General features: G+C 41.8%; 1 protein-coding gene across 1 annotated transcript in view; it reads left to right on the forward strand.

Annotated features, from left to right (window-relative positions):
- The first annotated feature begins 5,189 nt into the window (after positions 1-5,189).
- Positions 5,190-21,837, forward strand: part of IGFBPL1 (insulin like growth factor binding protein like 1) — a 41,387-nt gene continuing 24,739 nt past the window's right edge. Inside the window, 3 exon segments of the mRNA XM_032213802.1 lie at positions 5,190-5,490; positions 5,493-5,530; positions 5,532-5,631. Of these exon segments, the coding sequence (XP_032069693.1) occupies positions 5,190-5,490; positions 5,493-5,530; positions 5,532-5,631 (439 nt within the window).

Here is a 21,837-nt window from a genome sequence, read left to right on the forward strand (position 1 = left end):
GTTCTCTTATCAAAAACTCAACATTTTGTGACCTTCCGACAAGCAAACTCAATGAGGAAGTCAGATTCACCTTGTTACTAATTTAACAATTGAAGTGACTCGCTTAACAACTGTGGTAAGAAATGTCGTAAAATGGGGCGAAACTGAGCTAACAACCATCTTGTTTAACAGTGGAAAGTTTGGGCTCAATTGTGATCCTAAATCAATGACTTCGCAGAGTTCTTCCTTCCTTTCTTGAGCTTCATCACTGGAAACTTTCAAGAAGAGACTGGACTGCCATTGTCAAAAATGGTGTAGGTTCTGCTGGGCAGGGGGTTGGACTAGATGATCTACAAGGTCCCTTCCTACTCTGTTAATCTGTATCTGTATCTTTCTGATGATTTCTCAGAATGCAAGTAGAGACTTGGAGAAACCTTTCTTTCCCTTCTTATTCTAGTGGGCTATTTAAGATTGAGGCACCCGCAAAGCTGCCCTTTCATCTGGTATTAACTTCTTCCTGATGGATGACTTACTAAAATAAGATCCTGACAGTAGCATTGCTCAGAATAGCCATAAACTCTGAGAGACACAGACTCCAAGGCAGGAGAGAAGGTAAGGCAAAGTTTGAGAGCTACAAAAAAGTTTCCACCCTTCTCTTTCCTTCTGTTTTTGAAGATTCCTCTATTGTTTGCATTTTGGAATTAAGGGCTCCTAGAGGTCATTAGGCATTACAAAGACCTAAATTACATGAGTTGGAGTCTATTGAACCATTGACCTATTAGAAGATAAAGACTAATAAACAGAACTCAGTTTACAAAAAAAGTTAAGTCATTTAAAAAAATTTATTACAGCTATAATTTTTGAAAATATTAAAGGCATATAAATTTCACTCCCCCCCCCCCAAGGTGTTGCCCAGGTCCAGATTAATGTTTTTGTAGACTCTTGACATTTCATAATAGATCAATATATAAATATTTGGACTTGTGCAATATATGGGTACACTGCGGCTCAGTGGCTAAGACGCTGAGCTTGTCGATCAGAAAAGTTGGCAGTTTGGTGGTTTAAAGCCCTAGCACCCCATAACAGAGTGAGCTCCTGTTTCTTGCCCCAGCTTCTGCCAACTCAGCAGTTCGAAAGCATGTAAAAAATGCAAGTAGAAAACTAGGGACCACCTTTGGTGGGAAAGTAACATATCCCATGTTCCTTCGGCGTTGAGTCATGCCAGCCACATGACCACGGAGACATCTTCAGACAACGCTGGCTCTTCGGCTTAGAGTCAGGAACGACTAACACATATATGCATGCATGTGTATGTATGTATGTATGTATGTATGTAATCCCACTAAGGCTCTCCCTTAATTCTCTAGAGCACTTCTGGTAATAATAGCTGGCTTATCTTTCTTACCAGATTTTTCATAAAAACCACATCTGATTTGGCTCTATTTCCTGATCTTGCCACTGGGCAATTAGTTGGTTTAGTTTCTGAACCTAATGGCTTTACATTTCCTGTCCCTTTAGATGAATATAACCATTGACTTCAAAACTGGCAAACAGAGGATCTTTCTGCCCCTAAAGTCAGTATTGCTGCTTTAGATTGATTTTAGGCTTCTTCCTTTCAACATTCTTCAAATCCCTTGATCAATTGCCCACAACCTAACTAAAGAAAAATCTGGCAGAAAGTAATGGCTGAATGCAACAGCCTCCCATATTAAAAGCATTAGGCTGAAAAAATTTAAACCCAGCCCAACGATAACCAGTGTGGGAATCTTGCTAGCCATTATGCTCATCACAATGCAGCTCTGGAAAGCTTTCTTTGTAATCCATCCATCGCACAGAGCAGGGATTAAGCAGAGATACTGAGGAAATGAATGAGCCGAGTAGAATAGAAGGGTGAAGGTCTCACCTTTCAAGACTAAGGCAAAAACTGTCATATTGTTATGTGAGAACTGGGCACATAGTTAAAATGAAAAAGCATATTTTAATCCAGAAATCTTGACTCCAAATTGACCTGAATAAACCGAGACCAGGTTATGTCTAGTAATTAAGCTAATTACTTGAAGCTAATTATTCGGATGCTTCCATGCCTGCTTTCTTCTGCAAGTCAAACAGTTTTCTTCATTAGATACACTGATCCCAAATTGTATTTTTTGTTGTGCCTTTGAATCAGTTTTTTACTCTTGGCAATTGCCAGACAAGTCCTTGTAGTTTGGGGGCAAGATTTTGGAAGTGGTTTACCACTTCCTCCTTCTTAGAGCTGAGAAAGAGTGATTGGCTTTATGGTAGGACTTGAAGATGTCTCCGTGGTCATGTGGCCGGCATGAGTAAATGCCAAAGATGCACGGAATACTGTTACCTTCCCACCAAGGTGGTTCCTATTTTTCTACTTGCATTTTTACATGCTTTCAAACTGCTAGATTGACAGAAACTGGGATAAGTAACTGGAGCATTACGTGGCGCTAGGGATTCAAACGCAGAATTGTCGACCTTTCGTATTGACAAGCTCAGCGTCTTAGCCACTGAGCCACCACGTCCCCCAAGAATAATTAAACTAATGGCGCCAATCAGCCCCACCGATTGGATGATCCTTTGGGTTCCCCATGCAAGGCCACAGAGCCATGTTTTAACTCCTTTTCAGAAGACCAGCAAAGTGGGGGTCCTGCCTCACTTCCCGTGAGAGGATACTCCACAAGGCAGGGGCAACAGCAGAGAATGCTCTTTTTTCTAAACCTTGATAGTTGAAATCCTTAAATGAAGGTGTCTGCCACATACCTTCCATGCCTGACCGGATGGGGTGGGATGGTGTAATGCAGAGATCTTCAAACTTGGCAACTCCAGCTGGCTGGAGAATTCTGGAAATTGAAGTCCACAAGTCTTAAAGTTGCCAAGTTTGGGGACCTCTGGTGTAATGGGAAGAAGCTGGCTCTGGAGATGCCTCTGCCTCTTGCCATGTAGGGCTTTATGGTTCACAAGTGCAACACCTTGAGAATTGGAGATGGAGGCACACTGACACCAATGCAACTTGTGTAACAGAGTGTGTACCCAATATAGCTCCGTGTACCCAATATAGCTCACACAGCCACTTTCTGCACCAGCTAAAGCTTCCCGCTAGGCCCATGAAGAACGCAATAGTCCAAACAAGAGATGACCAGGGCATGAGTGACCAAGCAGAAAGCCTCCCTATCCAAGAAAGAGCATAACTAGCGCACAACATGGAATGGTGCAAAGGTCCTCCTGGCCATGGCTGCCACCTGCTTGTTGAGCTGTGAGTCCAAGAGGACCCCCAGTTTACATACCAGGTCTGCTGGGGTAGCGCAATCCCAGCCAAGGCCAAGAACGTCTCTGGGTACAGAGGGACCCATCCACAGCTACTCTGTCTTGCAGGGTTCAGCTGAAATCTGTTGTCTCACATCTAGGCCCCCACAGCCTCCAGGCACTGCAAAAGAGTGTTGATGGCATCACTTTGCCTGGGACAGATGTGTAACTGGGTACAACAGCACACTGGTAATACTTCATCCTGTGTTGACCGATTATCCCGCCCAGCAGTTTTATGTATATGTTTAAAAGGAGCCGAGAGAGCACCAACTCCTGTGGCACCCCACAAAGGAAGGGCTGTGAGCTGAACCCCTCAGTCCTTATTAACATTGAGAAAGGAAGGGAACCAACATAAAACCGTGCCATCCCCAACTCCCTAAATGAATCCAAAAGGAGACCATTGTCAAAGGTATCGAAAGTCATAGGATCAAGGACAGATGCACTACCTCCATCCTGCTCCCATCAGAGATCACCCATAAGTGCAACCAATGTTTGTTTAGTGACCATTTGAAGTTACAAACAGCATTGAAAAAGGTTGGCTTACAACTGTGTTTCGCTTATGACCATTGCAGCACCCCCATGATTAAAATTCAGATGCTTGGCAACGGACTCATACTTATGACGGTTCCAGCATCCTGAGGTCATGTGGTCACCTTTTGCAACCTGTTGATAAGCAAAGTCAATTGGGGAAGCCAGATTCACTTAACGACCATATTTCTAACTTAACAACTGCAATGATTCACTTAACAATTGCGGCAAGAAAAGTCGTAAAATGGGGCAAAGTAACTTAACAAATGTCTCATTTAGCCACATAAATTTTGGGCTCAATTGTGATCGTAAGCTGAGGACTACCTGTCTTTAGTTTTGTTTCAAAACCCCAAATGACACTTCTTCTGAAGTTAGCGGTGTACTTTCACTTCAATGTGCCTGTTTAAAAAGGAGGAAGATTCAGACGTCTCAAATCCTTCATTTCTTTCACACCACAGCCTCCAGGAAGCTGTACTGCTTCTCCCCCCCCCCCCTTATGTCCCAAAGGTCCTTTTTCAAGAGGCAACTGGACTTCCTGGTCTAATTTTGAAGATGTTTCGCTTCTCATCCAACAAACTTCTTCAGCTCTGGTTGGATGGTGGGGAATGGATGGGTGTGGAGCCTTCTTGGAACTGTTGAAAGGATTGTGTTGTAGACTGGAGATAGATGATATCTTATCCCTTCCCCTCTGTCCACTGACAGAGAGGACCACTGGGACAGAAAGGACCACCTGAAAAAGGGGTCAAAGACACCATCTACATAAAATTCAACAGCCCTCTCACAACAGATGAGAAGAGATAGACATCATCTATCTCTAATCTACAACACAGTCCTTTTCAACAGTTCCAAGAAGGCTCCAGCCCATTTGCACTGCTCAGGTGACCCTGATGACACAGATAAACCTTCAAGTCTCCTTAAGGACTTTCTAAAAAGAACACAAGTGACCAGTTGTCTGCAAGGAGTATTAATCCTTCCATTCCCCACCATCCAGACAAGAGCTTAAGAAGCTTCTTGGATGAGAAGTGAAACGTCTTCAAAGAAAGACAATAAATCCAGGGGGGCCTCTTGAAAAGAGCACCTTTGGGACAGCCGTGACCTGGATGACTGAGAATCCCTATAGACACTCCCGGTTTTCCGTCTAACCATTCTCCCCAAACGCCTCAGAGCTCCGTTACGTCTAACCCGCGCCAAGAAGTTCGGCGCTAGAGAAGCTTCTCTATGCGGGTTCGGCCGGGCGCCTGGAAGGGAGGAGGCGTGTCGTCTGGGGTGGGGGGCGGCTTTCCTCGTCGCTCTCCGCCGCCGTCCCCTCAGATGGTTGCTTCGACGCGAGTCTTCGCAGCCGCCTTCCTGTTCCTCTGGGATCTCACAGCATGACCGTCGGAGGTCGGGTTCCGTGGCTACCGCTGGTGGCCCTCTGCTGGGCTCTGGCGTCGAGGGGCGCCAGCGGTTCGGCTTGCGCTCCGTGCAAGCCGGACCTCTGCGCGTTCGTGCAATGTGCCGTGCCGGAACTGACCGCCCGAGACGAGTGCGGCTGCTGCGGAGCGTTGCCTCGGCGCGGAGGGGAACGCTGTGGCGGGGCGCGGGGCGCCGTTGTGGCCCGGGTGGTGTGCGTGAGCCAACGCCAGGCAGAAGCGCCCGAACCCGACGTCGAAGAGGGAACCGGGCATTGCGTCGCAAGGAGGACAGCGCCGTCTGCGGTTCCGACGGCCGGTTCCTACAGTAGCGTGTGCGCTCTGCACCTGCACAGATGGCGCGCGATCCTCGACGGCCGCGAGCGCGTCCGGAAGGCCCACGACGGCGAGTGCAAACTTGGTGAGCCGCGCGTCGCGGGGAAGGGGCGGGGGGAGCCGACAGCGGTCGGCACAGAACACCCGGGGTATTTCTCTCGTTCCTGACTGCCCCAACTTTCCAAACCTTGCATTCTTTTGGTGTTTAATCGGAGAGAGAAATGCGAGTCGGTCTAAATTGGAACAATGAGTTGTTCTTTATATTCACACACTCACACGCACCACACTCACACAAAACACACACAAACAGTCAAGGTAAAAACGTGAACAGCTTTATTTTATTTTTTTGCAGTAACAGAGATGTTTGCAATAACCGTAGTCTTAGGCACTATTTTTAAGACTTTATATGCTATTGTATCTATTAAGACTTTTGTCACTTTATAGTAGCCTGCAACTATAGCATACCTCTTGAGTGTGTGTACACACACACACACACACTATATAGAGAGAGGGGGAACATACATAATTATACTGTTTCATTCAGGTAAAGCAACAGTATGCAAAATACAGACAATAAATGAAATACAATGAGGAAAAGAAATCAAGAAGAATTCTAAAAGTATGTCATTAAACTTCTCAGGAACTGCCTATCCTGACAACTGTTCTTCCATCCTATTCCTATGTTGCCTTCGGTGCTTTGTACCTTTCCCCAGTGTATATGGTCTCTTCAAAAGGGTAGCATCCAGTAGGCTTAGGGAAGGAAATATCAATGAATTCAAGTTGGAGGATTTAGAATTTGGATCATTAAATGGTCCATGAACATGAATACAGACCTCATATGGCTATTGACACTCCCAACAACCTGAATGCAGGCACACTTGTAATCCTGGACTCCCTGGTTTCATGCAATACTTATATTTTAGTTAAATTAAGTCATGTTCTTGGTTATACTTCCACAACAGGTTCAGCCACACATTTGGGTTCCACAGGCATTACATTACACTAGCTCAGAAGTCACCCTCTTATACCACTACAACATCTAGGCGCAAACTTTTCCTACAACTTTCTATAAACACAGCCAGACTGGGTATTACAGAAAGAGTGTAACTAACTACCCTGGGATTTTATGTGGTATGTTGGGCTTGGATTAAAAAGACCTAGATTCACATCTCCTTCCACCTCTACAGGTCCCTCAGCCAACTGATTCTCTTTCAGCTTAACTCACATGTTTGTCACAAAAATAAAAAGGTGGGAAAGGAAGAGGGAATGGTTGTATGTAATGGGCATAGGGACAGGTGGAAGAACTACTGCCAAGGTCAGACAAGGGGATCCTGAGCCTGGGCCAGGAAACTAATTTGAGAAAACATCTCAGACAATTTCGTCTCTAATTCACAGGAAGATAAAGTGAGATACTGGGACAATATTTAGACTTGCAAGATACTGTTCCAATAATAGTAATTTCAGACTCATGTGGCCTTGAATTCTTCATCTATCCTATCTTATAAAGCTGATACACGTGTGTGTGTGTGTGTGTGTGTTATTCCAACAAACATAATAAATAATTGTTTAAATGGGACTACTGTTGCCTATTGTATTATTACATGCATCTTCTCAGCTGTCTATTTAGATGGTAATAAAAGAATGGGCAAAGGAGAGGGGAACACATTTCTCTGTTAGTAAGTACTTCATTATATCTTAACCCAAGGGCACTAATTTACACAGATATAATCAGTGGGGTAACATTTAATGGCCCCCTTTGGGAACCAGGCTGTGCTTAACAGCTGCTTCTCTTTCTATTTGTAATCAGGCTGGCTCCTTTTAATTGTGTGTGTGTGTGTGGTGTGGTGTGTGTGTGTGTGTGTGAGGTGTGTGTGTAGATATAGATGCAGATATATAAGCATTTCAAGAATATATTGCATTTTTTTCTTTCTTTCTTTTTTAGTTTTATTTGTGCAGTGTAACACATTACTGTGTTATAAATAAGTGTCCCATATTTTGGATATTCCCTATGCTATTTAATGTAATGTTGCCCAACTGGAGGGTTGAAGCGAATAAAGTGAATAAAGTCACTGTATTCATGATTTGTAGCACTTCTCTTTAAACAAAAGCCAAGCTTTTCCCCACCCTGCTAACTTCATTCAATCTTGCTTAAGAAAGGACTGGGAGAAGTGGGAATCTTACTTGAGACAGGACTCTTTCAAAAGGGCCTGTGTTTCCTATAAGCTGCTCCCTCCCAAGAGCCAGCCAGCTTTATAATGTTCAGACTACTGTGTCGGGGGGGGGGGGGGGGGGGGGGGGGGGGGGAAATGACAGATCTCTTTTTGTATCACCAGCGGTGCTTTTCACACCCCTTAATCCTCTTGCTGACTCAACCAGTCTGAGATTAGTTTGAAATCTGCTCATTTCACTGTCACTTATGGTTACAGGTTACATTTCCATGAGTTTTGTATATACATTTCTGTGGATGAATAGATTTCACAATCCCCTTTGATTTTATAGGAAGGAAGGAAGGAAGGAAGGAAGGAAGGAAGGAAGGAAGGAAGGAAGGAAGGAAGGAAGGATTTTTAAAAAAATAATCCAAACAGAAATGACCAATAATCACAGAAGTCCAAAATATTATAAAATGTTTAAGTAGCAGAGGGTGGGGTGCTAGAACGCTTTTTCCTATAGTGTTTTTATGCTAATTTTGTTTAGCCTTTTTTCAAACTTAACAAAATCTGTTCAAAATATTTTCATTTTAACCTTTGCTTTAGTATAAAATCATACATCATTTTATGTATGTATATGCATTCTTTTCCCTTTTCATTAAATGTTGCTTTTCGTTTGTTTTATCTAATTAATATAAAAATAAAATCAGGAGCGGGGGGGGAATGAAATGTTCTTCCAATTGTAGCTTAGGTAAAAGAGTTGCCAGGTAGTCTTACTTATTTATTCAGTTTTTATCCTTCCTTTTTAAACAACTTGCCCTGTTCACAGAAACAATGAACACAGTCAGTCAATATCCCAATCAGATCTTCTAACCAGTGGTTTGGGGTAGACTAAGTAGACTTACAAGATTCTTTTGGGAATACACAGTTCCTGCCCACTTTCTTTAGGAAGTTGTGTCTCATGTTCATCTTCCCACAAATCAGGCAGAATATTTAACAACAATGGGAAGAGAAGGCAGGAATTGGTTTCATACCATACAGAGTAAGGAAGGAGATATTCAGGAAACGTTACTTGGGCAAAAGAGAATGGAACATTTTTAAAGTTTAGAACAAGTTATAACAGTGTTGGTAAACCTTTTAAGCATTGAGTGCCGAAATGGGAGCATAAATGTGTGTACATGCCAGAAACTGGAACAGCAGCCACCCGATGTGCATGTGCTCACTGGGAAGATGATCTTCCAGTTTCTGGCATGTGCACTGGCCAGCTGGTCTTCACGAGCGCATGCTCACTAGAAACCAGAAGACCAGGGGGTTGGTGCCGATGCACATGCCGGAAACTGGAAGATCGTCTTTCCAGTGAGCACATGCGCATCGGGCAACTGCTCTTCTGGTTTCCGGTACTCCCGTGCATGTGAAGACCAGATGACCGGTGCACCAGAACCCGAAAGAGCAACGGGCAACGGCTCGCGTGCCTGGAGAGATGGCTCTGCTTGCCACAGGTTCGCCATCATGGAGTTATAACTTTCAGAACAAGCTCAGGCAGAAGTTTTCTTTATTCAAGGACCTAGAACTTGGATGTCAAACTCACATTATCACATGACATTTCACATTTTTTTATATTCATGGAGCTGGGGTGGGCATGGCCTGTGCGTGATGCATCCAGTGCATGAGCCGCCAGCTTGACTCTCCTGATCTAGAGGAAGGAAAAGAAGAACACCGCAATCAGACTTACAAGAGTCTGTTATTGCAGCCAATTTCAGGAAAAGTAGTTCTAACCTTCCTATGGAGTTGACTTCCTGGTCTGAGCTATCTAGTGAGATTGACACATCCTTGCCTCCATCCTTTTCTCATTCATGGAAGAGAAACAGGAAAAAAACCAGTAAAGCACAGCTCCCTTGATGCCAATCCTCTCATCCTATGGAGAAACCAGTTACTAGCACCAAAGGAGGAATTATATACCCCACCTTCTTTCTTCTCTCCGTTCCTGTTACGAATAAAATCTCTATTCTGCTTCACAGCTAAAGGACAATAGTGATTAGAAGTGTGGTTTGTACTTCCTTAAGATGGCTCAATTTTCTGCTGGAACCTGCAGAACCTATGTATTAGTGCTGTTTTGCAGAAAAACTCAGAAACAGTTTTAAGCTGAATCTGTCATGGTTTTAGTAAGCTGGGTCAATTGATCCCTTTTTGTTGTTGCCATAATACATGAACAATATATTTTCTGCAACGCCATCATTCTTCTCTAAAGAGCATTGTTGTAGAGCTATTTTGGAACTGCAAAAAATCTGGATCACCAGTAGCAGAGAGACAAAGAAAATGAACTCCTTGCAACTATTAATTGTTATCTGATATTCCTGCATTCTCAGGGCTCCATTCTACCTGGCGTCTGGCTATACATCTGCCTTATTAAGAGATGCTTGCCATTCTGTTTTCCACAGTGTAAAAACTGTCAAAGGCTATTAACGAACTGAAGCTGTGCTTGGTCTATCTTGCTTTCAGAGATTATGCCAAGGAGGATCAGTTCACACAAGGATCTTTATAAATATACTATTTCTGAATAAAGTCTGTATCTTACATAAGAGGCATATTTCCCAGTAATGGCTAGTGGCGTCTTCTAAGTCAGTCAGTGTCAAAGTAATAACACAGCTATGTGGATTACTATTACAGCAGGACAGGAAAGGTTAGGATGGCTGTAGAAGAGGTGTTTCTAACTCCTTTTCATTAAGGGCCACATCAGGGTTGTGTTTGACCTGGGGGGCAGCTCGACATCACTCGTGTTGGGGGCACCTGTGGTGGCCAAGTGCTAAGGCAGGACTTCCTTCAGACCCACTCTACCTTCTCATTATAATCTTCCTTCCCTTCCTTTTTTCTTTCCTTCTTCATTCTCCTTTGTTCTTCCTTCCCCTCTTTCCTCCTCCTCCCCCTTCTTTTTTGTCTTTCTCCTTTCCTGTCCCTTCTTGGTTGCTCAAATGCAAAAGGGGAAACATTTCTCCTTTTTTTTGTTTCCTTTTAGCTTCTTTTGCTAGCCCTCTGCCAGAGAAAACTAAGCCAGAGGGGAGGATGTGCAGCCCCATCCCCAGCTCCATTTTCATTGGCGGAGGCACGCGGACCAGTCCTTTGTTGTTTCCAGGGCAGCCCCATGGGCCAGATCTAAGCACCCTGTGGGCCGGATCCGGCCTGCAGGCGTTGAGTTTCACACCCCTGCTGTAGAAGTTACTGTGAGTCACAAGTTGGGATTCTGCCTAGGTAGACATAAAGCAATTCCGTGTGAACTTTTTTCTTCCCAGTCCTTGCAAGCAATTTAAAACCAATTCCAAGTCATCTTCACTTCTGCAGACATTATTGCTAAGAACATACACAGAACAGCCCCTGATTATTCCTTCTAGCTATCCAAAGGGTTCGAGGGTGGGGACAGCATTTAATTCGTGCCCTGGCTCCTGAACTGCTACAGCTCGAGCCTTTACAAAAGTTTTATTGTCCCTTCCACCATTCAGAAGTGATAGAAATAAATTGCTAATGCATATATTCATCTCCGGTACCTATTGTGTGGATTTGTCAGGTCACTTCCCTCCCCACCCCTGTGCAAATCTGTGCAATTACTACAAGATGGTTTTATCCCTCTGCTAGAACCCATTGCTTCGCTTTCCTTTTCAGAATCAGGGTTAGCTCTGAATGCAGAAGGAATACAGGATCCACATTTTGGCAGTCAGAATAGCTAAAGTAATGGGTGTTTGCTGCAATGGCAAAAGTAAGTGAACAAAGCCGGAATCATAATAATACTCCAAGCAAAAGGCAAAATCATCAAGAATTCTGTTTCCCTCTTTCTTCAATGCTGAACCAGCTGGGTGCAATACACCAGGCAGATTTTTTTCTCAGGGATAATTTTAAAACCAGGTCCCTTGAGATGTGTTCAGATTGAAGGTATATAGGGGGAGAATTAGGATTGCCTTCATAAATACCTAAGGAATTGTGGGCCATTTGCTTCTGCTTTGTGTTGAGTCTGTATTTCCTTTCAAACAAAAACACCAGTGTTGGGATTCAAAAATTTTTACTACCGGTTCTTAAACGTGGCTTGGTGGGTGTGGCAAGGGAAGGATACTGTAAAATCTCCATTCCCTCCCAATCAGCTGGGACTCAAGAGGCAGAGAATAGATGGGGGCGGGGCCATTCAGAGGTGGTATTTACTAGTTCTCCAAACTACTCAAAATTTCCACTACCGATCCTCCAGAACTGGTCAGAACCTGCTGTATAGCAGTCTGATACACACCCAATGCTAGATGACAAAGTGGCTTCCTCAACTTGGAAATTAATAATTTCAAACATTATCAATATTATTTGTATGAGCCTGTCCATATCTGAACTTTTGTTAATTATCTTTTGACATATTAAAAGCCTCTCTCAAAAAATGAAACCAAGGAAAAAGCTCATTGCTCAAAATACAGGTAGTCTTTGACTTACAGCCACAATTGAGCCCAAAAGTTCTGTGGCTAAATGAGACATTTGTTAATAGCAATAGCAGTATACCGCTTCATAGGGCTTTCAGCCCTCTCTAAGCGGTTTACAGAGAGTCAGCATATTGCCCCCAACAATCTGGGTCCTCATTTTACCCACCTCGGAAGGATGGAAGGCTGAGTCAACCCTGAGCCGGTGAGATTTGAACCGCTGAACTGCTGATCTAGCAGTAGCCTGCAGTGCTGCATTAACCACTGCGCCACTTGTTAAGTGAGTTTCGCTCCATTCTATAACTTTTCTTGCCACAGTTGTTCAGTGAACCACTGCACTTGTTAAATTAGTAACATGGTTATTAAGTGAATCTGGATTCCCCATTGATTTTGCTTGTCAGAAGGTCGCAAAAGGGCATCATGTGACAACAGGACATGGTAACCATCATAAAGATGAGTCGGTTGCCAAGCATTTGAATTTTGATCACATGTCTGTGGGAATGCTGTTATGGTGTTAGTGTGAAAAATGGTCATAAGTCACTTTTTCAGTGATGTTGTAACTTTGAATGGTACTAAAAGAACTGCTGTAAGTCAAGGACTAATTGTACTGGCTTTTAGAGGCTTTTAGATGATTGTATAGTACTTTGGACTTGAAGACAAAAGAAATGCTTCAGAACAAACAGAATAATTCACATTGTCCTTGTCCACAAGTCTTCAAAGCTGCTGCATCTTTTTCTGGCAGCCTGGAGCTATTTTCTGTAGTTGTGATATAATCCGGGCAAAAAGTATATTTCGTTAGTGCCCCTGTGTGTCCCCAAACTCTTTTGTCTTAAAATCTGAAATATTGGACAACTCTACTATTTACCTAAGGTTTTCTTTCAAACAATCATTAAAAACCTTAAAATGAAATTCATAAATTCAAAAGTAAAATATAAAAACAAGAATTAAGTCAAAGTTTCCCAAATAGAATATAATTAGCTTAGAAGGCAGGTGGAACAATGAAAAGTGAGGGTTTTTAAAAAATGTTTTTAAAGCAGACATTCATTAAGATTAAGGTAAAGATAAAGGTTCCCCTCACATATCTGTTAGTCGTTCCCGACTATAGGGGGTAGTGCTCATCGCCGTTTCAAAGCCAAAGAGCCAGGCACTGTCCAAAGACGTCTCCGTGGTCATGTGGCCGGCATGACTCAATGCTGAAGGCACAACAACGCTGTTGTCTTCTCACCAAGGTGGTTCCTATTTTTCTACTTGCATTTTTTACATGCTTTCGAACTGCTAGGTTGGCAGAAGCTGGGACAAGTAACGGGAGCTCACTCTGTTAGGGATTCGAACCGCTGAACTGCCATCCTTTCAGATCGACAAGACATTCATTACTTCTGCACATTCTTTTCTAAATGGGCCTTAACATAGTTCAAAGACTATCCTGGAGCTTTGCAACTGATTGTAGTTAGCTTTATACTATAAATGTTGTATTTAGCATTTGTATGAAGAGCAGCTTAGTAGTACTATGGCCTCACTGTGTTCTGATGCAATATTAATACAGCTTAAATCAGTATCTTCTGTATTCCTAGCACAAAATGAAGGGAGCAGAAAACCATTCAACAGAACAATGCTAGCAAACACCTTTCAATGACATCACTTCAGGGTAAGACTGATTGCGAGTCATCAGAGCAGAGCAAACACTGGGAACAGTTTTATATTTATATGCAATGTTTTGGATTTGATTGCAAGATTTAGCAAGTGCAAGAGCATAAACAGAGCACTTGTCGAGACTCATTAAAGCACCCACACCTGTATCCAGGATGGAACAGGTGTGCAGGTGTCAGAGACCATTCTTCTTATACTGAATCCTCCATAGCAAGTAAATTGGACTATCAGCCTGCCGCTTAGACCACTGAAGAAACTTTATCTCTCTATTAGTCATAATCCTGACAAGAAGCCTGTGAAGGAAGCATAATTCAACAATGTTGAAATAATGGGGATACTGAGACTGGAAAAAAAGTAAGACTAAGCAAAGAGTGACTTTCCTGTGAGGATCAAAACAGGTTGGGAGGGAAATCCTGAAGGAGAAAAGAGAAAAGGAGGGGGGAAGCAAAATGCTTTTCATCTGTTTCCTGTGTCTGCCTTGGGGTGGAGCGTGAATTTGACCCTCACTTTCCTATTTAAATGCAGTGTGAAAGTAGTTAAGTGTGTAATTATGCTTGTACTGTACAATGTTTGTTTTTAGGTATTTTATCCAAGCATGAGCATTTGAGAGTAATGACATTAGCATTCTTGAGATGATGTCCTTGAAGCCTCTCCCTTTTTCCTATGAGTATTTTCCAAGCTTTTTTTTTATTCTGAGAACATGTATATGCAAATATCAAAAATTTTATTGTCCAAGCTCTTTCCTCATGCTCCATTCATCTTGGAAACTGACATAGTGTGAAATGAACATATTAATATGTAACATATGTTTCACATGTAATATAGGTCTTTACAGGAATTAGTAAGCAATGAAATCATTTCCTAATGATTTATGAGCTTCTTGATGATACGTATTTTTTCCCTTATTATGAACTGTTTCTATAATAGCACAGACACTGGCGCATGGCATGGTTACCAGTCTCTCTTTTGAAATCCTAAGCACTAGTGGTGAAGATGAGCATCAGTTTATTTATTTATATCTACTAAAGGAGCCGAGCTATATTTACATTCTGATGGGACCATAGCTAGAACTACGATATGCAGTGGTCATAAAGTACAAAAAATAGAGAAGCGGAAATTCTAAAGGAAAGATGTCAGCATCAGTGCAGAGCAAAAACTGAATAATGAATTATAGAATTATTGATTCAGTAAGTGAGTACATGGATCAAGAAATAGTTCTGTTTCAAACCCAGAAAAATATAGCAGGATCCAAAAGTTTTTCTTGAGTGATTCCAACGGTGGCTTGAAATGAAACCTGGAGCATTATAGGTAGTCCTGACTTATGACCTCAATTGAGCACAACATTAGGTGTGGTAAGGGAGATATTTAAGTGAGATTTGCCCCATTTTAAAATCTTCCTTGCCACAGTGTCAAGTGAATCACGGGAGTTGTTAAGTTAGTCACACGGTTGTTAAATGAATCTAGCTCCCCCATTGACTTTGCTTTTGGAAGATCGCAAAAAGATAACTCAGAACACTGCAAACCATCATAAATAGAATCGGTTGCAATGCATCTGAATTTTGGAGGTAACCATGCTACAAGTGGATCTGTGTGAAAACTAGTCATAAGCCACATTTTTCAGGCGGTGTTGTAACTTGAACGTATACTAAATGAGCTGGTGTAATGAGGACCACCTGAGCTATTCCATCTTTCAGCTGAAACATTTGTGGCAGTATTCTGGATGAGTAGGGCAGGAACTAATGAGCACCATCCTTTTCTCCCCTCTTCAGAAACAGTGATTAATGATGTCATCATGCTTCCTTCAGGTGACTGTTCTTGATGGTCTCAGCAGCATGCAGTGCACATTTCCCATAATCTGCCGCTGATTTGCACAATATCTTTTGTAGAGATTAGTAGAGATAGATTAAACTGACTCAAATAGCAGTAACTATGAGAGGGACTTGGAGTCCGTGGACCATCACTTAAATATGAGTAGAAGCCAAAAGCCAATGCAATCCTAGGTTGCATTAACAGACTGACAGAATCAAGATCATGTGAAGTACATATTAGTATCACTTTATAAAGCCTTAATAAGATGTAGAGGACTCTGGAAAGAGTGCAGAAAAAAACAACAAAGACAATGCTTCATATTGGAGAGTGTCAACCTATTTGGCTAAAAGCAAGACAAGAAATAATGGATGGAAAGCTCATGAGGAGAGAAGGAACCTAGAATTAAGGAGGAAAGTTCCTAACACTGAGAACAATTAACCAGTAGTCGGCGTGCCTTAGAAGTGTGGATTCAATGGCAATAACAGTTATTTTCCAGGAGAATTCATGCAAAGTTATATTAGGCTGTCTTAGCTGAGTGTGAAGACTTTCAGGTGTTTATTCAAAATTTGGTTTGTCAGCCAGATGTTCAGACTGGATTGGCATTTTTGTCCACCTATTAAGTCCTTTCCAAGAATATGGGATAGACAGATGTTGACATTAGATGGGTGCAAGGGTATTGTGGGCAGGATGTAAGAATATATTATTGTTAAATTTATTTGCCACTATCTCGCGGTGGGGCTAGGTGGTTTACAACAGTAAGAGGAAAAAGATGTAAACATAAGAATAATAAAACAGTGAAACCAATAATGAAGTACAGTAATAAACAGATTAAAAGATAGGTGGGGGATGTAAAGAATACTAGAGGGGGAGGTGGGGTTTTAACAGTTTGTAGTAGCCACCCTAGTGTAATACTTCCCCAAAACAATAGATACAAACTCAAACAATAGATTACAAGTCGAAGGTAAACGCTTCAAAAACTTAATTGCAGAAAATTAAAATTCAGCAACAGTGGTCAATGCTGGAATGCTCTACCGACTCCGTTGTTGCATACCGAAACCTACAGCTTCAACCTTAAAATTGTCTACTGTGGGGGACCTCACCCATTCCTAAGAGGTCCATAAGGGGGCGTGCATAAATGCACTAGCGTGCTACCATCCCTGTCCAATGTCCCATTTATTTGTACTTATTTCCTTGTTCACATCCATGTTTATACTTATACCTGTTATCTTGTACATGTTGATAGATAGATAGATAGATAGATAGAGAGAGGGAGAGAGAGAGAGAGCGAGAGAGAGAGAGAGATAGATAGATAGATAGATAGATAGATAGATAGATAGATAGATAGATAGATAGATAGATGATAGATAGATAGATAGATAGATTACAATAAAATACCTGTTACAGAAAGCCTCTATCAAAATTCTCCAGCAAATGCTCTGTAATTTTATTTGTAAGGTTTGTAAGGCTTTTGTTGCGATAGCTGTACCTGTTTTCCTTTTCGACCATCTTTGTAGGGGAAGGCAGGAAAATTCTTCCTAGCAATCCAGTAAGAAAAGCTCTTTTTAAAGAGAGAGAGAGAGAGATGCCTGACAACACTTCAATGAAGGGATCAAAGCTTTCTCCAGATTAATTTTACAGGGTCTGCTTCTGCTCCCAGGTGTATTCTCTCGCTTTTGAAATTGTTGGATCTCATGCTTTCTACTCTTGTCCTGGCTTTGTCATCTGCATTTGCCTGAAAACCTGAAGCGTCTGTAAGCAGATTTAATGATGACCTAATGAGCAAAAACACATCAGGAACCAGTCAAAGAAATGAAAACCTTTTGAAGTGGTGGGACTTTTCCAAAATCTTTGTACCTAAGCCATCCAGCCAATCAGTTCTGGAATTGCAGAGTTATATTTCATAAACACATTTGTCTGAACTTATTTTCTATAACAAGCCTTTGAGCTGGGAGAATTATTAGGTTATATTAAGTTTAAAACATACTACTTGCTAGAAAACAATAGACTTTTGAAACCAGCCAAGTTTGTTGATTTTGTTGTTTGTTATGTAAATTATGAAATTTCAGTTATTACAATTAATTACATGTTAAGGGCATGTAATTTGCAGCATAAGAATGATGAAATATGATATGATTTAATCCATGTCTGAGGAGTCTTGAATTAAGGAATACAAAAATGACCAAACCTTTTAATCATGAATTTTCTTAGGCAGCTGCTTAAAATTAGAAGGCACAATTAATCATTTTGTCACTCAAAATTAATTCAGGAATGCTCTAGGTGTCATAAATTGAATATAGATATATATTCACACATGCACATACAAATCTAAAGATGGGATTTATACTTCATAAGCTTTTGTTTGAGAACTTTAGAGGTTTTGCAAAGCTGTGTAAAATTACAAAATTTTGATTATTGAAATATTATTGAAATATTATTGGATTATTGGATTAAGCCAACAAAATTCAATGCTCCAACAGTTGCTTCTGTAAATGATGAATATATTTAAGTTCATTTTGTAAACCTTTAATATAAATTAAAACATGAGAGCCCTTAAAGAGCTGGTTCTTTTTTATGTATGGAAAATTACCAAGCAATTATAAAATTTTGAATGACTACATGAAAGCATCAATGCATTTGACACTCAGCAAGTTGCTTTCAGAATTTTCTTTTTAAAGTAGGATCTCATCCCTAAATAATGTTCATCATCATTTATTTTCTCTCGCAATAACATCAGCCACGAGAATTTCAGAAATGGCTGCGCTGTCGGTGCGTGTAACTTGTGCATAGTGAGGCCGGACAGAATCATCCTCAGGCTTGACCTGTCCTTCCTTCTGAAAGTGAACATGGTTTCATAGGACACAGGAGATCATCCTGCTGAACTTTTGTCCCAAGCGGTTCACCTGGCAGAAAAGAAATGGCGTAAGCTTGATGTAAGACGGCCAGCTCATCGATATATAAAAGGAACAGCTTTCCGTCGAATTTATTTGTCTCCTTTCAGCTGCCACAATGGGCAAGAAGGCCATCCACGATCAGTAGATAGTTGAGGGCTTGCATAGCCCTGGCTTATGAACAGCACTCAAGACCCTTACCACACTGCATCACTGCCCATTCAACGCGCAGTGCTGCCACCATGACCACCTGGGCAACGCAGGCATCCATGGAGGACATTTGCAGGGCTGCAACCTGGGCCTCACCATTGCCCTTCATTAAGCATTATAGATTGGGTTCTTTTGCCTCAGCTGAGGCGGCATTTGGACAACGGATGCTTCAGCGGGTTCTCTCTGCGAATGGGACTCTGGACCAGTCTATTGCCCGCCCTTGAACTTCTATGCTTGGGTATATCAGATGCTTGGAGTCCCCAAGCAGTGCACAAGAGAAAGACGGTTGGTCTTACCTGAACGGTAGTTCTCTGTGCGCTGCGGGAGAGTCCATTCCCTCCCTAGGGAACCTGGTCCAGTGTCCACATCGGATGTTGATGATTTCACAACGATATTCTTCAACCTACACCTTTGTTAAGAAATTGACTCCAGTCAAGCCAAGGAAGCGTGTCCAAATTGTTTGAACACAGTCTCTGGGCTAATAGGCAGTAGTTATAACCCATGCATGGAGTCTCCCGCAGCACACAGAGAACAGAGAAAAGGTTGCAAAAGGGGATTATATGACTTTGGGACACAGCAATTGGTCATAAGTATGAACCAGTTGCCAAGCATGTGAATTTTGATCACATGATCATGGTGGTTCTACCAATGGTGAAAAATGGTTATAAATCACTTTTTTCAATGCTGTTGTAACTTTGAACAGTCACTAAATGAACTGTGGTAAGTCAAGGACTACCTATATTCTTGTTACTGTCCCTTCTCAAATTTCATGCCAGTACATCCTCATCCTGCAGTATTAGAAGTGCTGCAGAAATTGGACTCACTCTGTTGTTCCTATTTACCCTAAAATCAAGGTGTGGCAGCCCAAAATCTCACAAGAAGTTGCTGTCCAAGGAGAGGTGTCACTTTGAGATGGCGCAATTATTTAATACATGAAGAACATTTATTAATCCTGTTCTATAATAACGTGCAGAGAAGTGGAAAATCATTTACAGTAATATGAAAAAGTAGCTCCTTCAATTATAATTTTATAAACTCAAAAATTTCATCGAGAAAAGTCACACCACACACACACACACACACACACACACACACACACAGAAAGTCTGGGGGGGCAAGGAAAAAAAACTTTTAAGAAATTATAAAATGGATATCAGCTTGACATTGCATTATACCAACAGTATCTCATTAAGTTCACTTCTGTGCAAACTAAATCACATGAATTCTGTATCCAGGCTGCATTCATTTCCTTCTTCCAACTTTGCCTATATTTTGAGGGACAAAGGCCAAGTCCAGCCTTTGGACAGGGGGAAAAAGTGTTCTTCCCAGGCTGCATTATCCAGGGAGATGCTAATGAACACTCTGCTCACACAATGCCTCTGCCTATATCAGAGAAAAACAGACTGGGCTCCTACACCTGATTCTGCTTATCTGTGCCAGGGATACTATTTTATTCAGAAGTGAGGGATAAGAGAAGGGTCAAGGAGAAGAGGAAAACTCCGAAGAACATAGTGCCAGGCTAAACTGCAGGAGGGGGGGGGGCAGCAAGTCCTCCCTTTGTTGTTTATAAAGTTGGCAAAATATTGCTACAATATTTTCTTTAATGAACAGGCAACCTGCAGCCTAGAACTCCATGTAGCTCCCAAGTCTCTTTTTGCAGCTGTGAAAACCTTAGCCAACTGCACCACAATTAATTGCAATGTTTCTAAAAATGGCTGGCAGTTTTCCATCCTTTCCCAAACCAAAAGGAAGAAGAAAAGGAAAAAAAAATAGCACATCTAAGATACAATGCATGCATGCTGGGTTTTTATCACTCCTGGTGTAGTTCCTGCCTGCCAAATTACTTACTCCAGCTGTGGATAATGGTTTAGTAAATGCCTTTTTTTATTCTGTAAGTCTGAAATTGGCTCCTTCTTTAGGCACAAAACATTCAGGGATTTTAGCCATAATAACACACTGATTATTGTTACTGTTTGTCCCAAATGGTTCATCGAAAAACAGAGCTAAAAGAATAGACTATACCTGCAAATGTCATTCTGATTAAGGGGAGAGGGTGATAGAAGAGCTGAGTTCAAGGAACCGTTCACCCTTTCTTGAAATGAGTGACAGTTTTCAAACCCAGCCACGCTAATTATCACTCTTTCTCTTCACCAAATGCCAATTAGCCAGGTACCAGCATGCTGAGGTCAGAAATGCTAACGAAAGCTCTGCAATGTCGTTTAGCTGTTTTTCTCCCTCCAGAGGCTTCAGGGAAGCCTCCTGAAGCCTCTGGAGACAGAAAAATGGCCAAACATGCAAACCAAAAGTCCATTCCCAAACCTCTGGTTTGCACGTTGTTGTTTTTTGCCCTCCGGAGTCTTCAGGGAACCCTCCAGAGGGTGATAATGAAGACTGAAATCAGCTTGGCAGCGTGTGCATGCGTGCTGGCGCTGACAGGGCAATGCGTCACATTCCCTAAGAAATGGCTCTGTGTGCCACCTGTGGCACGTGTGTTATAGGTTCGCCATCATGGAGATAGGAAATAATTCTACAACTGTTACATAAAAGATGGATAGTTTCTGTTTAATCTGTTTATAATAAAATTCCTGTCCACATTCTTGTGTTTGTTTCTCACGCCCATGCAATAGAAAGAGCTGGAAGCCACTCTCTTTGGGGTAGGAGGAATTACTTTCATCTGTTTCTGGATTTTATTATCCTGCCTTCTGATGTGAACTTATAAGATCTCTCAGATTGTGACAATTCTGGTTTGAAAAGGATCGTAACTGATTTCTCCCTGACTTAGGACCTGTTCTGTGTGGACTGTGATGATAAAAGGAAATGATCTGTATCCAGCAGAGATGTTCAAAGTGTGAAAGGTCATCTGTTGGACCTCCAACATATAAATATTTTGTAGATAAAGTGTCTTGACGTTTCTCAGGCTTGGACACTATGCTGCAAGGAAAATCAAGTCTGCCTGCTTCTTGTCAGCATCATGTAAACTTTGGTGTATGCAATCTGAGAATCCATGTGATTTTTGGAAAACTGAAGCCATATATTTGTTATGTGTGTCCTTGTCTGCCCTTTTACTGGTTGTAATGTTCTGGAAGTTTACATTTTCGCCTTCCATATTGTATCTTGTTCTTCTTTGTTAACCTTTTTGATCGCCTTC

This window comes from Thamnophis elegans, chromosome 3, assembly GCF_009769535.1.
Source record: "Thamnophis elegans isolate rThaEle1 chromosome 3, rThaEle1.pri, whole genome shotgun sequence".
Taxonomy (NCBI): Eukaryota; Metazoa; Chordata; class Lepidosauria; order Squamata; family Colubridae; genus Thamnophis; species Thamnophis elegans.